This window comes from Heteronotia binoei, chromosome 2, assembly GCF_032191835.1.
Source record: "Heteronotia binoei isolate CCM8104 ecotype False Entrance Well chromosome 2, APGP_CSIRO_Hbin_v1, whole genome shotgun sequence".
Taxonomy (NCBI): domain Eukaryota; kingdom Metazoa; phylum Chordata; class Lepidosauria; order Squamata; family Gekkonidae; genus Heteronotia; species Heteronotia binoei.
The window spans coordinates 18034076-18047671 of record NC_083224.1 but is presented as its reverse complement, the minus strand read 5'-3'; the positions used below and the strand labels follow the sequence as shown (position 1 = coordinate 18047671).

The 13596-nt window shown below is 46.3% G+C and overlaps 1 protein-coding gene across 1 annotated transcript in view; it reads left to right on the top strand.

The window, feature by feature from the left end:
• CABLES2 (Cdk5 and Abl enzyme substrate 2) overlaps positions 1 to 11740 on the top strand; it is a 108846-nt gene extending 97106 nt beyond the window's left edge. Inside the window, exons 6-9 of the mRNA XM_060232935.1 lie at positions 683 to 786; positions 4956 to 5062; positions 8434 to 8638; positions 10550 to 11740. Coding sequence (XP_060088918.1) covers positions 683 to 786; positions 4956 to 5062; positions 8434 to 8638; positions 10550 to 10690 — 557 coding nt within the window. The 3' untranslated portion in view covers positions 10691 to 11740. The remainder of the gene's footprint in view (positions 1 to 682; positions 787 to 4955; positions 5063 to 8433; positions 8639 to 10549) is intronic.
• Positions 11741 to 13596: the final 1856 nt, after the last annotated feature.

Here is a 13596-nt window from a genome sequence, read left to right as displayed (position 1 = left end):
GCAGAGATAAGTCAGACTGGAAGGTCTCTGCCCCAAGGAATTAACAGTCTGAATTCCAATAGGAAGAATTATGTCAGAGTGCCTGGGAGGGAAAGGGATGGGCAAGATCTGTGGGAAAGATAAGCAACTAGTATAGTTCTTTCCAGGAGTGGAATTCTAGCAGGAGCTCCTTTGCTTATTAGGCCACACACCCTGATGTAGCCAATCCTCCAAGAGCTTACAGGGCTCTTTTTTGTAAGCTCTTAGAAGACTGGCTACATCAGGGGGTGTGGCCTAATATGCAAAGGAGCTCCTGCTAGAATCCCACCCTTGGTTCTTTCAGATCCCTCTGGTCCTAGCTGGTATGTTCCAACCCAAATAATTTTTCTATTCTTGCTTCGTAAAGAAACAGCTTAAACGTTCCAGAAGGCCTTTTTCGTTGTCTTTGCCCTCCTCCTGTTTGCAAATAGTTTGTAGAATATAGAAGGGGGGGTTGATATGCTTTTTCTTCTCAAACATTACCATGCTGCTGAGCACTTCATGGATCTTGGCAGATCTTGGCTATTAGCCACAGTGTATGTGTGTATATAACATTTTTTGCCACTGTGTGACACAGAGTGTTGGACTTGATGGGCCGTTGGCCTGATCCAACATGGCTTCTCTTATGTTCTTATGATCTCTCTCTCTCTGCTTTTCCTTGCAGGCAGTGAAGTTGGCGAGTTAGCAGAATACAATCCCAATCTCCTTGATGACCCCCAGTGGCCATGTGGGAAGCATAAACGGGTCCTCATCTTTGCCTCATACATGGTAAGATGCTGAGAGTACAGATCCTCATCACACGGTGCAGTTGGTGTCGATTGGTTTGTAGGGCTGTGCAAAATAATAAATTCAGATTTTTACCAATTTGGATCTTTGAACCCCAAAAATATTGTTTTTTTCAAATATACTTTAATACCAGTGTCGGTATTTTACCAGTATTCAGGTAAATATTTGGAACCCAAATGTATTTGGCTCCATTATATCCTATGGGGACCGTCCCCATAGGGTATGATGGAGAATCTCACTTGCAGGGTCATGCTGCCCCAGTGGCACAACTTCACAATTGAACTGAAGGCATTTAAACTTTAAATACTTTCGGTTCCCTCACCAAGGAGGGCAGCCACAGCAGCACAACTCAACAAGTGAACTGAAGTCGTTTAAAGTTCAAATGCTTTTAGTTCCCTTACCAAGGTGGGCTGCTGAACTTTAAATGATTTCAGTTCGCTCACTGATGCACTGCTGTAGTGGTCCGACTCAGCAAGGGAACTGAAGGCATTTAAAGCAGTCTCTTTAAATGCCTTCTAGCTGCACCCGAATAAAAGCCAGATAATATCAGCCTTTATTCAGCTGAATAAATACCCCCAAAATATCAATAAGATATTTATTGTTTTAAATCCTATATAGGCCATACATTCCCTTGGGCAAACCACCTTCTCTCAGCCCCACATCTGAAATAAAGGAATATTAAAATTGTCCTCCCTTAGAAGGCAATTGGACTGATGATTGGCATGTGTGTATTGCTTTGAACGCTCTGAAGTGGTACATAGCTGCCCTGTAGCATCGATAGCTGCTAGAAAATAATTGAAGAAATGAGCAAGATACGCTGGAGATGGCAACCACATAACTGGCTACCACCATAATATCTGGCTTCTGTGGTCTCCGGGGGTGGTTGTCCAGACAGCCTTTTCTTCTGACATAGCAACGAAGTTGTCAGAGGCTGCGATCACACGCACTAAATAGTGCGCTTTCAATCCACTTTCAGTGCACTTTCCAACTGGATTTTACTGCCTGAACTGGAAAGTGGGTTGAAAGTGCATTATCTAGTGCAGGGGTGTTGAACTCACTTGTTATGAGGGCCGGATCTGACATAAATGAGACCTTGAGGGGCCGAGCCAGGTCAGGCCGGGCCATGTGCGTACCTATTTAAGATTGGGTAGCAGAGAGATAAATTTTATAAAGAACACAGAAAAAGACAAATATTTTTTTAAACTTAAAACATGCTTAAAATATTAGCACTCATTTGTCTTAAAGGTGCTTTCTTTGTATTTCGCCCATGGGATCCAGGGAGCTGGGCAAAGGAAGCTCTGGCTCTTTCCTTTCTTTCCCAGGGGACCAGTAGAAGGAAGAGAGGTTTGGCTCAGTAGCTCTGCTGTGCAATTGAGAGAGCCTGGCAAAGCAAGCTTTCCTCCCCTAGGGAGGAGCCTCAGCCAGTTTGGTGTAGTGGTTAAGTGTGCGGACTCTTGTCTGGGAGAACCGGGTTTGATTCCCCACTCCTCCACTTGCATCTGCTAGCATGGCCTTGGGTCAGCCATAGCTCTGGCAGAGGGTGTCCTTGAAAGGGCAGCTGCTATGAGAGCCTTCTCAGCCCCACTCACCTCACAGGGTGTCTGTTGTGGTAAAGGAAGGTAAAGGAGATTGTGAGCCGCTCTGAGACTCTTCGGAGTGGAGGGCGGGATATAAATCCAATATCATCATCTTCTTCAATGGAGAAAATAGAGGCTTTGCTCTGTAGCTCCTGTGCAATTTAGCAAGCCTGGCAAAGCAAGCTGTGATGCAGAAGGAAGCAAGAGAGAGAGAAGGAAGCAGATGATTGGGGGCCTGATAGGAGCCCTCCGGGGGCCTGATTTGGCCCCTGAACTGCACGTTTGACACCCCGGATCTGGTGTGGGTGATCGCAGCCAAAGACTCATATTTCTTTCTCAGGGTCAAGTTCTGTGCTATAGTCTCTGTATGATACTGGTTCCAGGCAAACAGCTGAGACTTTGCCTTATTGCCTGTTAACCTCCCTCTAATGCTTCACCTGCTAGTCACACAATGCCCTTGGGAATCTGACGGTATCTCTTTGCATGCATTGCCAAGAAGAGAAGCCGTATAAAACGCTCAGCGCTGCGCTGCACTCGAAATGCCAAGGATCACAGGATTAAGAGATTACCAGAGAGCTTGGAAAACCTTCTGTCCTCAAAGAGATTAAGACTTTTCTCATCTGGGATTCCTCGGCCATGCCCTAGATGCAAGAAGGCTTTGACTTTGAGTCTGTACAAAGAGAGCTGGTGTTGAGTAACACGCTTAGCATAACATGACACCAGCCCAGGAATGCCGTCTTGTTCTGAAGTTGCCCTTTCTGACAGCCAAGGCCGTGTTTTGGGATGCCGATGAGAGAACGAACCTCCGGGGCTTTTTGGCCCCCTTAGTGCGCATATAAGAGCCCCGCGGCGCAGAGTGTTAAAGCTGCAGCACTGCAGTCCTAAGCTCTGCTCACGACCTGAGTTCGATCCCTGGCGGAAGCTGGGTTTTCAGGTAGCCGGCTTGAGGTTGACTCAGCCTTCCATCCTTCCGAGGCCGGTCAAATGAGTACCCAGCTTGCTGGGGGGGAAGCGTAGAGGACTGGGGAAAGCAATGGCAAACCACCCCGTAAAAAGTCTGCCATGAAAACATTGTGGAGGGACGGTGGCTCAGTGGTAGAGCATCTGCTTGGGAAGCAGAAGGTCCCAGGTTCAATCTGCCGTGAAAACGTTGTGAAAGCAACGTCACCCCAGAGTCGGAAATGACTGGTGCTTGCACAGGGGATCTTTCCTTTTCCTAGTGCGCATATAAGCTTATACACGCACCATGGTTATATTCAGACAGACAAGACAGGCAGCCTTTATTGGTATATCAGTTACAGTCACCAAAACAACAATGCATAGATCCTGGCTCAAAGGCAGGCCGCATGATCAACCAGCTGTATGCGTGAACCCCCCCCATGGGGCGGGGTGTGTGTGTGTGTGTGGGCTCCCTCTGGGTATCCTACCCCCCCAGGGAAAGTGTATGCGCAATACATAGCCTCTCCTCTCCCGGTGTAGTGAACGCCGCGTGGTCACTGTCTGGCTATGCCTGGCAGATGGTCACTGCAATGGCCTCTCCTGCATTACTGCATCCGTAGCAACACCTTCTCGCTGGTCCCCCCCATTTTTCACAGAGTTTGCTACGTCATGGTGCGACCGAATTGTCCGGCGGTATAACCGGATGGGCAGGCTGGGCCCACCAACCTCGCCAGCCTAAGAGAAGGAAAACTCTAACATCAAACCCGGGCAGATAGAGCTCGTTAATGTAACACCTACCACCTGGAGGACTCGCTGCCGGCGTCCCGGCTTACTGGGCCATGGCAGATGACCCCCAGGTGAAAGGGTGGAGCCAGTACCGCGCACACTGCGCTTCACCTAAAAAATTCCTCTGCGCATGCCTGAAGGGATGTGTGAACCGGAATGCTTGGTAGAGGTTGGCTGTGTTGTGTGGTTTTGTTTCGGGGTAGATTGGAGTGCTGGAGGAAACACAAGGCTACACATACTTCTCTGTTTTGTCCCTCATTGGCACAGAGTGGTAAAGCTGCAATACTGCAGTCCTAAGCTCTGCTCATGACCTGAGTTCGATCCCCGGCGGAAGCTGGTTTTTCAGGTAGCCAGCTCGAGGTCGACTCAGCCTTCCATCCTTCCGAGGTCGGTCAAATGAGTACCCAGCTTGCTGGGGGGAAAGTGTAGAGGACTGGGGAATGGCAAACCACCCTGTAAAAAGTCTGCCATGAAAACATTGTGGAGGGACGGTGGCTCAGTGGTAGAGCATCTGCTTGGGAAGCAGAAGGTCCCAGGTTCAATCCCTGGCATCTCCAAAAAAGGGTCCAGGCAAATAGGTGTGAAAAATCTCAGCTTGAGACCCTGGAGAGCCGCTGCCAGTCTGAGAAGACAGTACTGACTTTGATGGACCAAGGGTCTGATTCAGTATAAGGCAGCTTCATATGTTCATTGTGAAAGCAATGTAACCCCAGAGTCGGAAACGCACAGGGGACTACCTTTGCCTTTATGGATTAGCATCTCATGAGTTTTGAAAGCTTGGTCCTCCCCCCCCCCCTTATTAAAACTGGCATTTTAAAACCTTTTATAATTATTATTTTTTAATTTCAGACCACAGTCATAGAATATGTGAAGCCCTCAGACCTTAAAAAGGATATGAATGAAACATTTAAAGAGAAATTTCCTCACATCAAGCTGACACTGAGCAAAATCAGAAGGTAATGAAAAGACTAAGGGTGGTGGAAACAAGGTTTGATTCCCTTTTCCTCCACTTGCACCTGCCAGAGTGACGTTGGGTCAGTTCTAACTCTCTCAGAGCTGTTCTGTTCAAGAGCAGTTTTCGGAGGCCTCTCTCAGCTCCACCTATCTCACAGGGTGTCCGTTGTGGGGAGAGGAAGGGAAAGGAGATTGTAAGCTGTTCCAAGACTCCTTCAGGTAGTGAAGGGTGGGATATAAACCCAGTCTCTTCCTCTTTTTCTACTTGGGCCTTCTGCAGCAAATTCTTAGATTGTCTGGGACGTGGATGTCTGATGGGACCAACACTTTACTCCACAACTGGTCTTTTCCACTGTACTCCACAGAACTGATTTTTTTCTTTTTTTTGTCTTCTTGGACAGTTATACAAAATTTGTCCGAAATTGTGGAATTGTCCTTGTGACTGTCCATCTGGCTGCATGTTCCTTCTTCCCAGGGCTCATAAGATCAGTTGTTTTTGCAAAAAAACAGATACCATCCCTACTGAAATACAGTAAGCTCTGAGCATCTTCTGATTCCCATGGCGATTTCTTGTTGCCCATCCTGACTTTGAGCCATGTTCTCCCTTCCTTAAATGCGAGTATCCCTAGTCCAGAGAAAGAGACGTTCCATGTCTTACATACAAGGCTTTTTTTTTGTAGCAGGAACTCTTTTGCATATTAGGGCACACACCTCCTGATGTAGCCAATCCTCCTGAAACTTACAGTAGGCCCTGTACTGAGCCCTGTAAGCTCTTGGAGGATTGGCTACCTCGGGAGGGTGTGGCCTAATATGCAAAGGAGTTCCTGCTACAAAAAAAGCCCTGTTTACATACCAGTAGCACATCCATCTTCCATCATATTGTGTCTTTGGTCAGCAAGATCCCTATCATAGAGGAGGGGTATGGAGGTATCCGTTTTGAAAGAAACAAATCCTCATAAGAACATAAGAGAAGCCATGTTGGATCAGGCCAGTGGTCCATCCAATCCAACACTCTGTGTCACACAGTGGCAAAAAAAAACCCAGGTGCCATCAGAAGGCCTGTCAATGGGGCCAAGACACTAGAAGCCCTCCCACTGTGCCCCCCAAGCACCAAGAATACAGAGCATCACTGCCCCAGACAGAGAGTTCCAACAATAAGCTGTGGCTAATAGCCACTGATTGACCTCTGCTCCATATAAGAACATAAGAGAAGCCATGTTGGATCAGGCCAGTGGCCCATCCAGTCCAACACTCTGAGTCACATAAGAACATAAGAGAAGCCCTGTTGGATCAGGCCAGTGGCCCATCCAGTCCAACACTCTGTGTCACAGAAGAGAAGCCCTGTTGGATCAGGCCAATGGGCCATCCAGTCCAACACTCTGTGTCACATAAGAACATAAGAGAAGCCCTGTTGGATCAGGCCAGTGGCCCATCCAGTCCAACACTCTGTGTCACATAAGAGAAGCCCTGTTGGATCAGGCCAGTGGCCCATCCAGTCCAACACTCCGTGTCACATAAGAGAAGCCCTGTTGGATCAGGCCAGTGGCCCATCCAGTCCAACACTCTGAGTCACATAAGAACATAAGAGAAGCCATGTTGGATCAGGCCAATGGCCCATCCAGTCCAACACTCTGTGTCCCATAAGAACATAAGAGAAGCCATATTGGATCAGGCCAGTGGCCCATCCAGTCCAACACTCTGAGTCACATAAGAACATAAGAGAAGCCATATTGGATCAGGCCAGTGGCCCATCCAGTCCAACACTGTGTGTCACATAAGAACATAAGAGAAGCCATGTTGGATCAGGCAAGTGGCCCATCCAGTGCAACACTCTGTGTCACACAGTGGCCAAAAAAACCCAGGTGGCATCAGGAGGCCCATCAATGGGGCTAGGACACTGGAACCCCTCCCACTGTGGCCCTTCTCCTCCCCAAGCACCAAGAATACAGAGCATCACTGCCCCAGACAGAGTTCCAACAATACGCTGTGGCTAATAGCCACTGATGGACCTCTGCTCCATATAAGAACATAAGAGAAGACATGTTGGATCAGGCCAATGGCCCATCCAGTCCAACGCTCTGTGTCCCATAAGAACATAAGAGAAGCCCTGTTGGATCAGGCCAGTGGCCCATCCAGTCCAACACTCTGAGTCACATAAGAACATAAGAGAAGCCATATTGGATCAGGCCAGTGGCCCATCCAGTCCAACACTCTGTGTCACATAAGAACATAAGAGAAGCCCTGTTGGATCAGGCCAATGGCCCATCCAGTCCAACACTCTGAGTCACATAAGAACATAAGAGAAGCCATATTGGATCAGGCCAGTGGCCCCTCCAGTCCAACACTCTGTGTCACATAAGAACATAAGAGAAGCCATGTTGGATCAGGCAAGTGGCCCATCCAGTGCAACACTCTGTGTCACACAGTGGCCAAGAAAACCCAGGTGGCATCAGGAGGCCCATCAATGGGGCTAGGACACTGGAAGCCCTCCCACTGTGGCCCCTCTCCTCCCCAAGCACCAAGAATACAGAGCATCACTGCCCCAGACAGAGTTCCAACAATACGCTGTGGCTAATAGCCACTGATGGACCTCTGCTCCATATATTTATCCAGTCCCTTCTTGAAGCTGTCTATCCTTGCAGCCGCCATCACCTCCTGTGGCAATGAATTCCAGGAGAACTGCAAACATTGTGATGAAGTGTGACAAAGGTCTAATAGCACCTTTGAGACCAAGGTTTTATTCAGGCGGTGAGCTTTCATGTGCATGCACACTTTGTCAAACAAAATTTTGTTTGTCTTAAAGGTGCTATTGGACTCTAACTTTGTCACATTGCTTCAGACCGAGGGTGGCCAAACTGTGACTTGGGAGCCACATGCAGCTCTCTCACACATATTACACGTCTCCCAGAGGTCAAGGAGGAACTTAATGCAGACTGAGTCTCGAGTCTTCCCTATGCTGGTTTTATGGGTACTGTTATTCCCGGCTTTTGTTCTTTAAAAAGTCCCCTTCTAAAATGGTGGTGTTATATAGTGCATACATATGTATTTTATCTTTCTGTGCAAAGAAAGCATTAAGAGTTTTCATAAAGACACGTGTGTAATATTTGTTCATGTCTTGAGACTCTCAAACATCTGATGTGTCTTGTATGTGGCTCTTATGTTAAGCAAGTTTGGCCACCCCTGCTTCAGACCAACACGGCTGCCCACTTTGGATCTATTGTGATGAACTGCCAGCAATGAAAGGCATATGTGTAACACTGTGGATGCGCGACAGAGGGGAAATTAGAATCCTCAGTTTCGGTGCATCTTTCCTTGAACTATGGAAGCTGAGACTGAAATAGATGTCTTTTCTCTCCTCCTCACCCATGGGCAGCTTAAAGCGAGAGATGCGGAACCTGAGTATGGAATGCAACCTGGAGCCGGTAACCGTCTCCATGGCTTACGTTTACTTCGAAAAGCTTGTTCTCCAGGGCAAGCTCAATAAACAGAACCGAAAACTGTGCGCCGGTGCTTGCGTGCTCCTCGCAGCCAAGATTAGCAGCGATCTCAGGAAACATGAAGTCAAACACCTTATCGATGTAAGTACGGCCGGAATAACTGCCTGATACATCCGGAACGCTGAGCCAGTTTGGTGTAGAGGTTAAGTGCATGGACTCTTATCTGGGAGAACCGGGTTTGATTCCCCACTCCTCCACATGCACCTGCTGGAATGGCCTTGGGTCAGCCATAGCTATCGCAGGACTTGTCCTTGAAAGGGCAGCTTCTGTCAGAGCTCTCTCAGCCCCACCCACCTCACAAGGTGTCTGTTGTTGGGGGAGAAGATATAGGAGATTGTAAGCCGCTCTTGAGTCTCTGATTCAGGGAGAAGGGCAGGGTATATATCTGCAGTTATTCTTCTTCTTGAAGACCCTACAACCTTTCCCTAAATCTGTGTATAAGAATTGGCATACTAGTTTTTCTCTTGTGAACATCGAATTAATTGTCATGTTGAGAGGACAGATCAGATGCAGGTTTGGAAGGGTTTCGACAGGAATAGTCTTCCCTCAGTTGTCACCATAAAACTGAGAAAAGACCAGAGCGATGCATAATCTAATACAGGGGGTCGAACTCATTTAGGAGGGCTGGATCTGACGTAAATGAGACTTTGTTGGGTCGTGTGTATCATAAAATGTAGTGTCAGGTAGCAAAGATACCAACTTTATAAAGGACATAGACAAACACAAAGATTTTTTAAAAGCTTAAAATAAAACATGCTTAAAACATAATCATTTGTCTTAAAGCTGCTTTCTTTGTATCTCTCCCATGTGATCCAGGGAACTAGGCAAAGGAAGCTCTGGCTGTTTCCTTCCTTCCCCAGGGGACCAGGAAAGAGAGGAGCCTCAGCCAATAGACGGATAGAGGATTAGCTCAGTAGCTCTGCTCTGCGATTGAGACAGCCTGGCAAAGCAAGCTATCCCTCCCCAAGACAGGAGCATAAGAACATAAGAGAAGCCATGCTAGATCAGGCCAATGGCCCATCCAGTCCAACATTCTGTGTCACACAGCGGCCAAATATATATATATATATATATATATATATATATATATATATATATATATATATATATATATACACACACACACACACACACACACACACACACTGTGGCTAATAGCCTCAGCCAATGGAGCCTCAGCCAATGGAGAAAATAGAGGCTTTGCTCTGTAGCTCCTGTGCAATTGAGCAAGCCTGGCAAAGCAAGCTGTGATGCAGAAGGAAGCAAGAGAGAGAGAAGGAAGCAGATGACAGCCAGTTGCTTGGGGGCCTGATAGGACACTCCTGATCTAATAGTTCTGATTGTGAATTGGAAGCTACCATTTGGATAGAGGGACCCTGTTACAAATAACAACATAAGAGAGATCAGGTTGGATCCAGCCAATTGCCCATCCAGTCCGTGTCACACAGTAGACTAAACTCAGGTGCCATTATGAGATCCACCAGTGGGGCCAGAACTCCAAAAGCCTTCCACTGTAGCCCCACCCCCTCCCCAAGCACCAAGAATACAGGGTATCACTGCTCTAGACATAGTGTTCTATGTCTACAGTGTTCTATTCTACAGAACCTGGCTACAGTGATCCATGTGACTGACGGTCACTTCCAGGTTGGATTACTGTAACATGCTCTATGCAAGCTTGCCCTTGAGACTGATCTGGAAACTCCAGCTGGTGCAAAATGCAGCGGCTCAGCTGTTGAAAACAGTGCATAGCACTGCTTTCTACCCAGTTCCTTTCTGTAGTCCAAGCATCAGAAATGAAGCTGTTAACCACGGACCAGATACCGCAGACCATAACTGTTGCTGCCTCCACAGCAAAGTCTTTCACCTTATAAGTTACGTGTTCAAACATCGCCAAAGCAACATTTTAAAAAAAAACCCAAAAGTATTAGGATTTAGCAGCCCAGTATTAATCGATTTTTAAAATTCCTTCTCTCTTTCAAAAATCTTTTACAGAAGTTAGAAGAGAGGTTTAGATTCAACAGACGAGAACTCATCGGATTTGAATTCACGGTTCTCGTCGCATTGGAACTAGCCCTCTATCTTCCCGAAAACCAAGTGTTACCTCACTTCAGGCGTCTCACGCAGCAATCCTAGCGAAAGCAAGCCGCTACCGCTTCACCGCTGACTTCTGGTATCGACCACTGGTCTTTTCGGCACCACAGTATCAAACTAAATTGTGGGTATGACTGGTGTGAAGACTACAGCAAGACTACATCTGTGGAGCTGCCATGAATCCGGTGGACCATACAGCTTCTTCTGCGTGAGGGAAGTGGCCAAAAAGAGCCTTTGAGCTTTGGACGTTTGAAGCACAAAGTGTTCTCATCCAGTTGCTGCTAGAGCTGCTGGTCGTACCGTGTAGACGTTTTCAGCTTTCTACTTCGTTCTTCCTTCCCTCCGAGCATCGATCGCTGTGTCGCTTTCCTCCCCTTGAAAACTTTGTCGTTCGTTTCTTCGTCAAACCTAAAGGACGAACTATCATTTCCATACCAAAACGCCGTATCTCTCAAATAGTATTACTGAGAACTCTTGTACATTTTAAATGATACTGCTTTGGGGGAGGGGGAGGGAAAGAAAAGACGTGCCTAGGTATTGGACTGGGCTGGTACCAGTCTTGTGCGTGCATTTTTTTAAAAAAACAAATGTTAACGTTGCTTAGTTGAGAATTGTGAAATAGAGATGTGGCCTTGTTTCAACACGCCCCGTGAGGGGGGGAAAATGATTCCAGTGTGTCCACATGATCAACTTCCAGAAGGGGATGTATGTTCTAGAATAATGTTTGTTCCACTTAGATCATGAATCAAAGGTTGGGGTTGTTTTGGTTTGTTTGTTTTTTTTTAATTGAAACCTCTTCCTCAAACGTTGCGCTTGTTGAACAAGGCAGCTACGACAAAGCAATTCCCCCGTTAAACTTGTCCTTCAGCGACAAGCTGAACGTGGGGCGATTTAAAGGAGATAAATCTCATTTTTGTAGCGGACATCTCTCGCTACCGCTTCCTGTAGCCTGAAATGAAGAACTGTTTTATTTATAACAATGTTATTTCACGTATTGTCTTTCCTGAGCGCGCTTGACACCAGTGTTGCAGCTGGTACAGCTGTCGTTATCTAAAATTAAGCCAATGAAACTGAGCATGTGTGACTTCTTTTTTTTTAAAAAAAATGCTCTTTAAAAAAAAAATACTTGGACTTCCAAGCTATTTTGCCACTGTGATGATACTCACGAACCTGACCTTCATTGTACTTCCAAACCACCTTATTCTTAGCGGTTAATATCTAGCACAGTGACGTGTATACAGAGGATATCGCTTCTGTCAGCTTTAGCAAGGTCTTTCGGCTTTTAAGCATTCACAAGTTAAGAGATGAACTGTCATTTCCTGAATCTGTAGCAAAAGAGTGGGCTAGGGTATTGGATTTCTTTTCTAAGCAATATTGTGATACAAGTCAATGTGTTTGTGTGTGTGTGTATGTGTGTGTAGATGTATATATTATTTGCCAGGGAACAAAATTACTACTTGGGTGTTGCGATTGAGAATTTCATTTTTTTTTTAACTGCGACTTTGGCTTATTCTGTATATAATCTAAAATGAGGAAGTAGAAATCTGGACTGTGACTTTATAGGAACAGGAGTCTAATTTTTAAACGATTTGTCCCAAGTGTAGTAAACACAGGAATTGTAAAAAGAATATGATTATGATATTAGATTTATACCCGCCTTATACACTGAATCTCAAGAGTCTCAGAGCGACCTACAGTCTCATTAGGGTTAGTAGAATCTTTCGGGATCAAGTGCCGTGTTCTACTGGAGCAAGTTTCCTTCCAGACGTTTTGTTCTCATCTGCGGAGAACATCCTCAGTGGCGTTGCAGCCAGAGCAGGCGCTCAGACCTTCTTGGCTGCTCCACAGCAACCAAGAAGGTCTGAGCGCCTGCTCCGGCTGCAACGCCACTGAGGATGTTCTCCGCAGCTGAGAACGAAACGTCTGGAAGGAAAACTTGCTCCAGTAGAACACGGCACTTGATCCCGAAAGATTCTACTAACCCTAATGATGTTACCAGCCGTGAAAACCTGAAATCTTTGACCTACAGTCTCCTTTACCTTCCCCCCACACACACACAGACACCCTGTGAGGTAGGTGGGGCTGAAAGAGCTCTTACAGCAACTGCCCTTTCAAGGACAGCTCTGTGAGAGCTATGGCTGACCCAAGGCCATTCCAGCAGCTGCAAGTGGAGGAGTGGGGACTCAAACTTGGTTCTCCCAGATAAGAGTCCATGCACTTCTGCTGCACCAAACTGGACAAACACTCTTCTGCTAATTCTCGTACATGCAGGGAGGTTTAGAGGGACACCCAAAAATATGACCCAGTTCCTACAGGCTGTTCAGAATTCTGGCACCTTATCCTGAGTAATGTAGGGGTCGGTGCCTAGAAAGTTCACCTCTTGTTAGAATTTCCCATCAAGGTCTTAAAGCCAATTGGCTGTTTGACCAGAAAAAGACAGCAAAATAACAAAAAAAGTTAAACTGTTCACTATTCATTAAAAACAAACACCGTTTAGTTGCAGCAGCTGTGTATTTGCTGCATCGAATGTTACAGTAACATTCAGGTCATTTAACGATAGTTAGAAAAGCAAATAGGCTTTTTATGTAGATGAGGAGCCAGAAATTGCTAGCATTTAAGAGGGCTTTATGTCATCTAGAATGCCATATATTCCAACCTGGATCCTGAGGGAGGAGAGATCACTCAGTGGTGCTAGAAGAATCTGAAATAAAGAAGGGAACTTACTCCTGCTTTATCGCAGAGGGGAATGTAAACTGTAGAAATGGCTTGGCTTTTTGATTTCCATGTGTCTGGCAACTTATACACAAATATAAACCTATTCAGATTGACCTTGAAATAAGGCCAGGTTGACTTCATTGAAGAGACTACATACAGGGTTTTTGTTTTTTTTAACAGGAACGCAGTTCCAACTGGCTTAGCATCAGAGGGTATGGCCAAATATGGAAATG